Source organism: Enoplosus armatus, chromosome 11 (assembly GCF_043641665.1).
Source record: "Enoplosus armatus isolate fEnoArm2 chromosome 11, fEnoArm2.hap1, whole genome shotgun sequence".
In the NCBI taxonomy this organism is placed as follows: Eukaryota; Metazoa; Chordata; class Actinopteri; order Centrarchiformes; family Enoplosidae; genus Enoplosus; species Enoplosus armatus.
Window position 1 is genome coordinate 22203192 of NC_092190.1, and position 12472 is coordinate 22215663.

General features: G+C 41.4%; 1 protein-coding gene across 1 annotated transcript in view; it reads right to left on the reverse strand.

Annotated features, from left to right (window-relative positions):
- LOC139292360 (nck-associated protein 5-like) overlaps positions 1 to 12472 on the reverse strand; it is a 53222-nt gene that overhangs the window by 4714 nt on the left and 36036 nt on the right. The window contains exons 8-12 of the mRNA XM_070914684.1: positions 9014 to 9190; positions 5960 to 8871; positions 5480 to 5594; positions 4535 to 4589; positions 37 to 423 (exon numbers count right to left, since the gene is read on the reverse strand). Coding sequence (XP_070770785.1) covers positions 37 to 423; positions 4535 to 4589; positions 5480 to 5594; positions 5960 to 8871; positions 9014 to 9190 — 3646 coding nt within the window. The remainder of the gene's footprint in view (positions 1 to 36; positions 424 to 4534; positions 4590 to 5479; positions 5595 to 5959; positions 8872 to 9013; positions 9191 to 12472) is intronic.

Here is a 12472-nt window from a genome sequence, read left to right on the forward strand (position 1 = left end):
ATGCTTCCTGCTGGAACTTCTGCGGCTTTACTGTACCTTGTGGTGGTCTGGGTAGCCTGCTCTGGGTATCACACACACTGGCAGAGGTCACAAAGGGTTCAGACTGGGGTTGGATGGGCTGGAGGAAGGCCACAGTGGGGAAAGGCACTGACTGGATATGGGTCATGGAGGAGTCGGACAGGGAGTTTGGCACCCCTGCATGGCTGCTGTCCTTAAAGCTGGAGGGGATTCTCCACCGAGGTAATGGAGAAGGAGACCTGTCCTCGCTGGAGGAACCGGGGACACTGGGAGGACTGAGGGACTGTTCTGGGGTTGATGAGGATTTGGGGAGGAGGTGCAGGATGGAGGAGAAGAAGGAACAGGATTCAGGAAGGGGGATGGTCCCAATCCCACTGTCCAACGTTCGCATCTTGCAGCCGGAGCCTGCGGCACAAGGAGACCAGTTGAAGTGGCTCAGGGTCGTGGGAAAGAGAGGGAGCACAACAGGAATGAAACAACAGGGTAACCATGGTTGAAGTGGTGCTAAAGAAACCTTTAAAATATACGTGACTGTCTTGTCCATTGCTCATCGTATTTCCTCTGTCTGTGTAAATCTGTTCCACTTGGAGAAAAAAATGATAACTGAATCAGTAAAAGAGCTTTCACTCTCAAATGAGGGCAGCTTTACCAATTATTAATAATGGATCTTCTCTGCAGTATCAAATGATTGTTTCCCTCATGCCTCCTTGTTATTCCTGCCACATTGGTGTTGGTTTGAGTTCCAAGCAGCTAATTCTAGTGTTGTGTTTTGGTCATTTCAAAGCAGACATGCAACAGATGGTTAGTCTGTTCTTCTTTGTTTTCACTCTCTCTTTAACTTGGCGATGGTTTCCTCTTAAAAGCCAAGTGGAAAAATGGCGCTTCAGTCAATCTAATTACACGTAAGTGTGAGGCAGGGTAATGATTTGTTTTTTTGCTAATTACACCAGACATGTAGCCCTGCCACAGAGTATGACTCGGCCAATGCAAATCAAGCCCACTTGAACCACTGCTTTGTATTACAGATGTTGTTTAATGGGTGTGTGACAACTAGCATGCATCGATCACACACTGTGAATATGGAATGCGCGGAATGGCGTGTGAAATGAAATTCAAATACACTCCAAATGTGTGTATTTTATTGCCAATATATCAAACATAACTGTCAAACACACACACACACACACACACAGTTATGTTAAGATTGGAGGTGCAGAATTTACATTGTTCAATCGAAAGTCTGATCGTGCCTCCAGAATTATACCATCACGTCACAGCTGTGACACTGATAAAGGTGTGTCGAAGCTCTGTGGCACTTCCAATACGCAGAGCTTGTATCATTGACATTGCTGCTCAGCTACATTTGGATCAGACGACCATCTATCTCTCAAAACAAATCTTCCAGTAGTCTTCCGTCCAGCGCGCACAAAACCAAAATAAGAAAAGATATCCTAAAGCTGTTGTCATGCAGGCTCATGTTTTAATAGGTACCCTGCAGCAGAAACCTGTAGGCACTCACACGCTGGAGCAAAGGCAACAGCTGCTCCCCCCTTTATTAATTAAGGCATGCACACATGAGACTTGACGCCTCTCTTCTGGGTTCCTACAAGCTCATTTTTGCTTCACTTTTTTTTTTTCTTTCCTTTTTTCATTTTTAAGCTAGAATGCTGAAGTCATTAAGTCAGAAGTCATGCTATGCTAAAAATATGAAAATGTGGACAGGGTAAGGGTAAAAAGTGCGCATAATAAAGCTATTTGTTGCCATAGAAATGCAGTCTTAGGCTACGGAAACACAAACATGCAGTATTAAAACAGTCTTATTATAGTACTTTAGACATTGAGGAGATGTCAGTTTATTCAGCATTGAAAACATCTCACTAGCTCGGAATAGCTTTTTATTTAGAGCGTGAGTTGTGGACGCATTCCTGGCAAATTCACAAACATCCATTACAGTTAGACGACTGCTGCAGCTTCCACGTATTAAAAAAACGAGCATTAAGTATCTACGTCTGTTAGTGAAGGACCTGCTGTAAACAAGGACAGATAATTGAACTGAGAAGACATAGAAGAGACATTAGTGATTAGTTTGGTTTTTAGTTGAAAGTTAACAAGAACTGGAAAGGCAGAATCACAGCTGCTGAGATTTGAAGGCTTTCAACAAGGCTTTCACATGGACGGGGAGGTTTTTGTCCTCACGCCTCCTGTCTATTACGCCAATTAATAACTGCTCGATGTCTGTAATGATATTCTGATTTTAACATTTAAAACACAAGATACTATGTGTATATATATATCAACAATAGCAATAGTGTACCATATAGTGGCCAGTAAATAAGAAGTCTAAATAAACAGATAAACAGAAGACATTATTTTAATGTTGGTTGAACAGTTCTTGTTTTTGTTTGTCTCACTTTATTACAAGGCATCGTGCTGAAAACTGCTCCGTCAACTCTACAAGTTTATGAGTTTATAAGTCTGGATGGTATAATTCAGCTCACAGCTGAAGGCAAAGTTAATTGACTCAGTTGTGGCTTGGATGAGCGTGCTTAGCCTGTGCAGTGCTGAAATTTTAATGAGGTGATTAACCCCTGAGGGCAGGCGTCCGTCCGTATCAGACATGCTTGATATTTGCAGCGCCTTGCCGATGGTGTCACGCTGGCCAATGAAATCTCAGCAGGGTCTGTCACCAGTCCTCTACCTGAGTGACGTGGAGAGTTTCATCTGCTGCTACTTTTAATTTGGTGGCCGCAATGAAAAACGGACGGAGTAAGAAAGTTTGACTTCCTGTCTACTTTCACCCTGTTGCTGGCCCACTCTCTGGCTCTTTTTGGACTAGATTACCACCTCTAGTTTCAACTCGGTAGTAAGTGGAAATATGCTTATGTGTGTGAGTCGGAGCGAGAGAGAGAGATCACATTTGCACCAAACTGTCATTGAGCGGCAAGTCGACTCAAGGCAAAGGGAGCTTGAGTGTTTTGGCATATTCGGGATACTTTCATGTCCAAAGTTTTGGACCAAATTCAAAACGGACAGGTGGAAATTGTACCCAAACCTGACGCGCGTAAATTCATTTTGTTTCAAATACACCCACAGTTAATTAGATCTGATCCAAAAGGGACCCAAGGACAGTTGATTTCGTTCTGAATAGACCAGATAATTAGATAGAAAATATGGTTGAACAGACCCAAACAGAGAGAGGGCAGCAGCCCGATGCTCTCTGACTCTCCGTCATTTTCCCCCTGTGATGATTATGGTGCACCATTATCTGTTGGGCCATTCAACCATTTGAGAATGGGAAATATTTGTACAGTTCAATGCAATGGGACCCTACCAATTAGAGTGACTTGGGTCCCATGTTGGGTCTCCAAGTGGACCCGTGAAGACTTCTAGCACTTCTAGTTTCAGTAATTTACCAACTTTCAATCTCAGTTTTAATTTGTGTTATGTTCAGCTGCAGGTACCTGCTTGGTTGGTACACCAATAATTAAAAGGTCCCTTCTTAACATCTTTAAGTGGATCTCTTAATATTTACGCATTGCTGTTACTGAATTTCATCAGCCTTGTGCACTCTCTTGGGTATAGTGAAAAAATTATGCAAGCTGTCTCCACTCTATCTGTTGATCTTTTCATCATGTGATGCAATAATGTTTATATAATGTTTAAACCAATATCCCCGCTGAATAAAGTCTTTGAATATAACTTCTCTGCTTGGTCTGACTAAAGGTGCCTGAGGAATGTTTTCTTCTCTGTGAGTTTTTTCATCTTCAAGAGCACCTTAAGGTCCCCTGGACTTACTACATGTGAAACTGACTGAACACTTGGCCTCTCCATTCACTTCAAAATGATTTTTTGGTTAACTTAATAGATAATAAGCAACTTACACCTACGCATCTTCCCGCAGCAGTGTGATCCTCACTAAAACAATTGAAACAAATTCAGTGTGGGTCCACTTTTTCAACTAAGCCTGGCCAGGAGGGAGCTTGGGCTCTATATGGATGAATAGGTTCATCCTGATTGGATGAGCCTGTGCATGCAAATTTTCAGTGCATGGATCTGTGAAGATGAGCGGTCAAGGCTATATACAATATCCCCATTAAAGGGCAAACTCTGCGTGAAATACAACTGAGGTGAAATGGCTCCTATTTTCCCTGATTCAAATTTCCACCCAAAACAATAAATAAATGCAGAGGTAGAACAAATAAAATGAACATAAATATGGAGGAAAAAGCACACACTGACAAAATTCAGCATTTTGCATGTTTGTTTGACTGCTTATGGCATATTCATCATGTTTATGACTTACACATATCTGTCATATTTGGTCTTCACTTCTGTCTGCAAACTGTAAAATGGTAAGCACAGATACAACCTTAAGGCTAGCATGCTTAAATTGACACAGCTAACATTGCTAGGTTTTGTTTTTCAGGTGTGATGTCCAAGGGGGATCCATTACTATTTTCAGTGACTGTAAGGAATTGTGGACAGTTCAACACAACGGAGAATAGAAAAATCTGACCTATTACAGCGTCCTGGTTGGATCCATTTTCACCATCAGCTCTCAGGTTCATCATCTGCATCTTTGTGGTTTTGTAGAAGGACAAAGAAGACATGTTCTTTCATACTTATACATGTACAGTGTCATTGTTGGGTTCTTGCTTTTATCCATAGTGCTGTATTATACTGTAGGTAGTAATCCCTGTGCAGCTCTACCTGATGAAAACCTAACCTTGACATTGCTAGATTCATAATGTGACTAATGAATAAATCTACCCTCACTTTCATCTCATGGTCTCTCCATTGACATCATGCTACCAACATTTTTCTTTTGACTGATTCATGGCACTGTACATGCTCTTGAGAGTTCAGGAGGGAGGAGGTTTTCTACAAGCAGTCCTCCATGAAGACTTCTATGTACACAGTTTCACAGGTTTTGAACTTGAAACAATAAGAAAATATTCAAACTACAACATAGTGTATCTGACTGATACATGATGTAATCACTTGTTGAATTATTGATGCATTCTTTAGATTAATGAATGGGCTCCAATGGTGATACTATGGACACAGTGATACATTTAAAGGTCTCAAAATAGGGTTTGGCCAAAATGATGAAACTGTTGGTAAGAGGGTTTGAGGGACAGTTGGTGGAATTAGCCTGAAGTGCATCCCAGTTGTTAAGTCTTGTAACTCTGCATTTTTCTGTTTTCATTTGAGTCCACTGTATTCAGTTACATTATAATAATTTACAGTACACCTCTAATCAATTTTCTTCAGTCTTAAGTTGTTTTCAAGGTGTCTTTCTGGTGCAATTACAGTAATATATGTCTGTAACAAACATATTCTACATAAAAACAGGGTTGGGAGTACACATTTTTGTATAAAGACATTTTTGTGATTAGAACAAAAACTGGCTGCATACCAATAAAATAACTGTTTTGTATTATGTAATGATTTAATTTACCTTTGGGTCTCCGATGATGTCAGTATGTCCTTGTATTTCATTCAGGGACATTCCTGGGCAAGGCATTGAGATGCATGCCCGCACTGCATCATGGGATTCTCTTCTCCCCACAGAGCTGAAAGAAAACAGTTTGTCAACAAACCAGAGCATACTGAGATCGTCTGATATTGACTCAACATGCCCAGGGTGATTCGATTGATAAATTACCCCATATCTCTTGAAACATGGCTGCAATCCTCTATATGAAATGTGTCTCAATTGGTCTCAGGGCTAAGGACACTGACAGATGTGTCTCATACCACTTAATAAAAATGACCAAAGTCCTCTGAGGCAGTAAATTACTTCACTGGCAATAAGCTATGAGGAAATCTGCTAAAACAAGTAATGAGGGCTTAATGTTGAGATGAAATTTCAATGAAAATGAATATCTCAAAGGCAGAGGTATTGTGTTAAGTGCACCACAGTCTAAAGATTTCTCACCAGTCTTTTCCATCACTTTTTCTTCTGTCTCTTTTTTTGTCAGTCTTCGTCTGCTTTCCTCCCAGAAGTGACGTAATCTTTTGCTCCCTCTTGTCCTCTTTTACTTTTGGTGGATCAGTCTTTTTGCTGCTTGGAGCAGGAAGCTTACTCTTACGAAAACCAAACCAATTTGCCAAGGTTGAGCCAGATTTTTGCTTCACTTCATTGCTTCTCTCCTGTTCCTGAGACTTGTGCAAGTTCTCCTCTATGCCGAGCATCACTTTCTCTTCGATTGTGGTTATAGTACTTTGTCTCTCTGGTTCCTCAGAAACTGGCTCACCAAAGGCGCTTGAAAACTGTTGCTCAATCTGAAGGCGCCTAGCTTGCTCTCGTTGGAGTTTAAGACTCTGAAGTCTTTCACTGGAGGACCCCAAATGTGAGGGAACTGCCAGGCCCTCTTCAATCAAGAAGTTGTTCAAAAGGGATCGATTCATTGGGCAATGGTAGCTACTGGAGCAACTCATACTTCCTGGGAGGACGTCACTAAGAGAGTTCAAGGAGCTCCCCGAGTGTGTTTTGATCTGGGTACGGACCTTTCCAGATCTGTTGAAGCTTGGTCTGTCCATGTAGCGTGCACCAAAGCTCTGGCTACGAGCCTTAGCCCCATTCATGCCCATCACTGGCTTAAGGGGAGGTCTGGTTGACACAGACACAGATCGTTTAAACAGCCAACCTTCCTCATCAAATCCCCAATCTAACATTACACCACTGTCTGATGCAACAGGTTGAACTGACTGCTCAGAATCAAGCGAGTTACAGCGGGTCTCAATTTTTCTGCGGGCTTTGTCATGAGCACCACATTCATGTATCATCTGAGGATCACACGTAAAAGTCTGAAAGGTCTGGATACTTTTTGGAGTAGAGTTTGTATCGTCTTTGTTCTGTCTTCCAAAAACTAGGAAAGTATTGGTGTCCTGTCCACAGATTGCCTCATGAGATTTTGCATTTGCAGGAAGAGCCATTTTTACAGCTCTCGAAGAGGAACTCTGAAGATTATTGGCAATCCCATGGTAGTAAACATTAGAATATGCCTGAGGCAAGACTTCTGAAAGTTTTGGCTCACTAATGCTCTGTTTGGATCTTTGTAAGATGCTCTGACTTGGCAATATAGAGGGAGCACCACTGTCATCATGGCATGTGGTAGTTCTGTCCGTAGATAACTGGACTGACTCTGAAACTTGCGTCTCTTGGACTGGGACAGGTGGTATCTTGGATGAGTGGGTATGGTAGACCTTGGCAGGGATATCTTTCAGTAGCTTACCTTCAGCACCCATTTGTGGGGCTGTATGTTGATTGTCTTTTGTTGTGTTGGATTGTTGAGGCTGTAAAATAGAAGAAATCTGATTTGATTGTGGCTTGGTGGTGCTCGATGCTGAGCCTTGAGCCCGACTTGCAGATTTATGCGCTTTGGGTAAGCTGTCACAACCAGATCTAAGGAGAAGAGAAGTTGTTCGACCTGGTAGTGGTGGTGGGGATGGGGACCTAACTTCTGAACGAGAAACATCACAGTGCTGGTCTTGGCGGCGTTGTTTTCGCGGAGAGCAGGGTAAGTTGTCATAGATGCTCTCTTCCACAGAGTCATTGCTTGAATGAAGTCTAGCTATTTGCAAAGGTGATTTTGTTGGGCTCTTTGAGCATTCATTGATCCCAGTAGGCTTAAATGTCTTTGACTGTTTCACAGGAGAAGCAAGGGGAGAGCGCTGTTGCACACTCTTGAGAGACTTGGAAGTTGTTGATACTGCAATGTCATCATCTTTCTCACCTTTAGATAGTACTCCCTTGCTTGAACCATGTGTTTTACTGAGATTTGTCCTTTTGCTAGGAACACTGTGCCCAGGAGGATTTGACTGTCCTTTGGACCTGTGACCCTTAATAAGCTTTTGGTGGAGAGGCGAATGTGTATGCTTAGTTTGTTCTTGTCCTCCGTCTGCACTCTTGCTCCGCAGAATGAAAGCCTTTCTTGCTGAGTCACATGGCTGAGGTTTCGGTTTCCTCTGTGGAGATTCTGAGATGGTGTAGTCCTGGCTTTCACAGCCAGCTTGACTCGCCTGGTCTCTGCAGTGAGGAACCTCCATTGAGGAGCTGCGCTGTCTGGCTACACTCACACAGCTCAGAGCTCTTGTTGCAGACTTCTGAATAGAGGAGGTCACATCATTCGCCCCTGCTTCAACTTGCTTGACTGCAAGTATGCCCTGTTGTCTTTTGACTTGATCAAGTCTGGATTTACGATCAGTAGACCTTTCTTGATTATTGTTTCTGTCACTTAACTTCAAGCCTGAAGGCTTGTGTTTTTCAAGTGAGTCTTTGTTTTTTTCTTCCAGACGGGTAAGGCTATCTGTTGGGCTCACACCAGGTTTTACTGTCGGGCCCTCCAAAAATAAGAAGTTGTCTGTGACAGGTGAGGGAAAAAGACCAGAATCCCCAGCAAGTTTCATAGGGTCTTCTTGAAAATTGTTGTCATCATCCCTTGTGACATCCAGTTTCTCCAGGCAAAGAGGCTCTTTACTTGGTTGGTCACTGGATTCACTACTTTGTAATTTAGGTGAATCATCATCTGCATCATCAGAGTCTAGGGCAGCAATACCTGCTCTAGCCTGGAAAGGTTTACTTGTAGGGGCTACTTGCTTGGCTGTAGTCCCTTGTAGGCCAACCTTGACACCAAGTGAGTAAATGCCCTCATTAGAGGTCATACAATCTTTGCAGTGTGGTACAGATGCAAGTGATGATGCCTCTCTGGAGCTGCACATTTGGAGACGCTTCAGGCCTTTCAGAATGTGGCCTTCCTTCCATCCTAGGTCTGTCTGATCGATGGGTGCCGAATGATTGCTGGATACTGAACCCGTACTCATCCTTTTGTCCCGGCTTGTGGCACACTGTGCATTGCAAGAGATATTTACAATTATTGACATGGTATTTATAGATGGATCACTTGTTTTAACCCAAAACCAAAAATGTTTTACTTTATTTTGACAAATTCCTTATACTTCAAATTGAAGGAAGATGAATGAAACCCACCTTGGAGAATCCACGTCCCTCTGCCCAAGTGTGGGAGCCACTGGAGTATTCACTACAAGCACTGGATAGTGACAGTTCGCTACTACTGCCGCTACCGCTACTGCGAGGGCATGTTAGACTCAGCAGGCTGGGCCACCTTCCTGCAGGAATACCTGCTTTTCCATTCCTTTGGACTTCCTAGACAATAAGTAATTATGTAATCAATTAACAGAAATTAAGCAAACACTATAAAAAACTTCAGGTTATATAATAATGAAAACAGTACAGTAAATGAGAAAAGTCATCATTGCAGGCTTAGCTTGACACAGCCCTGGCTGACAAATATTGTAGTTATTGCTCACATTCATTTGTTCATCCACCTAATCCCTAACATTACATTCAATAGATTCTCTTTGCAGTCTGAACAATATACACAACCTATGAGAATGCCCCATGGCTGTCCATTTGTCTCTGTCACAGATCTCAAAGAATCGATATGCTGATACATAGCTGTCTCATTCCAACCAAAGGCTAATTGAGGAATGGACATTTTCCACTCCACTAGTTAGATAGCTCACAGTTGTAAAATACAATGTGTGTCTATGTTTTGCTGGTCTTGCAGGCGTACCGTGATTACTTTTTGAGACCTGGTCAATGAGACATCTTAAAGTGATGCCTCTGTTCTGACATGAAGGCAGACTATTCACTGAGCATGGATCATCTTGGTGTGTCTGCTGTTCATTCATATTCCAAACATAACTGCACAATGACTTATGCTAGTCATGAGTCTACAAAATTACATACAATAACATCTCTCACTGGTTTATATCTGTTGAATATATTTTCCAAAGCATTCTGAAAAGAACCAATGCCAGAGCAACCATGCGCCCACACTATGCATGTTCCTCGTAAGTGACAGTGCATTGTAAGCCTCTTGAATGAATCATTTAGTGTAATAGCGGGCAAAAGTACAATTCATAGAACCTTGTAGGAACTAGATATCACAGAACATTTTCTCCAAAAATTGTCTTCAGCTGATGCAAAATACTCGTATTAAAGGTTAAGAGAGGTAATGACAGAGGTAGCTTTAAAAGGCCTTTCACTGCATATTTCATCAGTTGCATTTTATTTTGGAGTAGACTCCCATTCTATGTCTGAAGCAGCAGTTCCCTATAGTGACCAAGCTGCCATCCGTCCATGCTAAGGTGTTATTGATTGATTGGTTTATTGATTGATTCTAAAGTGGGGTTTTTCCCCCTGGTCTACATGTATCCACTGTAAATGAAATAAAAAGGTGGGACTTAATTCTCAAGAGATAATTTGATAGTAAAACTGAATTAGATGACTGAGTAATGACCTACATTACTCCAATGATTGTAATATGGAAGAGTCACTAGTACTGCCAAACCAACTGGAAATCAACACCCAGCTATACATATCTAAACAGTACGGTAAACAGTAAAAGTAGCCACTTTTAGCTCTTTGTTTTGGTTTTCCGGCTAACAGACTGTCTTTCAGAGTCTCACAGCTCTCATGTCTCATCCCAACAGTCTTACAAAATGCCATCTTTGATTAGGATTATTATACAGGGTAAAGGATGGACTGGGTTGTACTTGATTATTACTTTCGGCCATTTTAGATTTTGATAAATTGAAAGGCGAGTGTTTAATGTCGTCATAGGTCCACTTTTCTGTGAAGGATTTGGGTCCTGTGTAGAAAGCCAAGTCCAATACTAGAAACTGCTGGCACTATTTACTGTTTTGCCGCAGATACTGTTTGCATCTGTGCCATTTCCAATCTGAGGGACCCAAAGATGTCAAGTGTTGTGACCCCATTTAAAATAGCATTGATCATTTGCAAGGCTGCCATGGCCAGCTTCCTCTCAAAGTCATTAGTGTCATCCGTTAGCAATAATTAATGTGAATAGGAAATAATTGCATAAGGGAGCTGGGGACTAAAGTGATTTGGTCCATTCATTGATATTCACCTATTATTTGATTATCCGTGCTAGTCTTTATTTCAGGAGCACTGTGGGAGAAGGCCACATTTGACCATGCTTGTGCGGATTAATCTTGGAACTAATTACAGTCAGCATGTCGAGGGGTATCAGAGATTTGACACAAGTGATACAGTTTAACAAAACCCTCAATCAGAGCAGCGCTGCGCTTTAAGTCAAGGGCAAATTCGAGGGCTGTGGAGATGGGTTTTTTTTCTCTCTTCATATATTTCAATGAGTCCACTTTGTGAAATTACTTTTCTTAGTATTTCATTTCTGTTCCATAAATTCAGACATGACTATCTTACAGGGTGAAAAAAGATTATGTCCCTTTGATTACTACAGCACCTAAGCCACATCCAAATACTTGTCATGTAAAAAAGGCATATAAAAACAAATACATGATAAACACTATCTGAGGGTTGGCAGAAATGATCAGTTCTCTGGATGTATATATATCTAAACCTGTTACATATGTTATATACTTATTTTCATCACAGTAAGTAATGAGTCCCACTGGATGTATTCGGCATCAAACCACATATCAAACATGTAATAGCGATCTATTTTTAAAGACAATATCAATATTGACATGCCTTTGCGGATTATCTGCTGTAGTCATTCAGATGCTTAGAAGGTTCTGTAAATAGAGAGATCACAAGACCATTATTCACAAAATATTTAAAAGCTCAGCGCCAGGCCTTTTCTACTTAAAAGTACATCTATGTCAAGGCTAAAAGGAAAAGTAAGGGAATAAATAAATGTATGACACATCTATAAATGAAAGTGCTAAAATGACGTGGCATTTCATCAGACTTTGTGGAGCACTTTATACTGCATTTACTGCACTTCAGTTGTATGAAATGTTTCTTCTGCTTCATATAATTATTACTATCATTATTATTCATTAGTAGTAGTGTAGTCAGACTTTTAAAGGGTACAACCAATTTCTAACAGAAAGCCTGCATTACAAACTGGGGAGGTAAAGTGTTAAAGATGTGGTTGTTTACCAGACTGGAGTCTAACAAAAGATGCTATCAAGTTGCATTATGGGACATGTACAATCCAACGTTTTTAGAGGTTGACCCAGACTAGGCACTGAAAGTCAGGACATCTTGGCCTCCTTTCAATCGATCTTGACCAATCTTTTTTACGCCTGGCTCTGGCAGGTCTCTCAACTTTATAGTGCAGTGATAAATTGCTGGAATACTCCTTTAAGATATATAGATAGATAGAGATATATAGCTTCAAGGGAGGGATTATATCCACTAATCAGCACTGTGTATATTTCAAGGCCTTAAACACACCCCCACATGCAGACAGGCCCAGAGACTTACATAAATATATCATACTATCTCTACATCCATCCAGCCTTATCAGTCCGAATAATACAGTACCATATCAACTGGTGGGTCTGCAGCTTATGAGGGGTTCCCCGCAGAGCATATGTTATTATGCTGTTGCTTTTATCCCAGGCACCACAC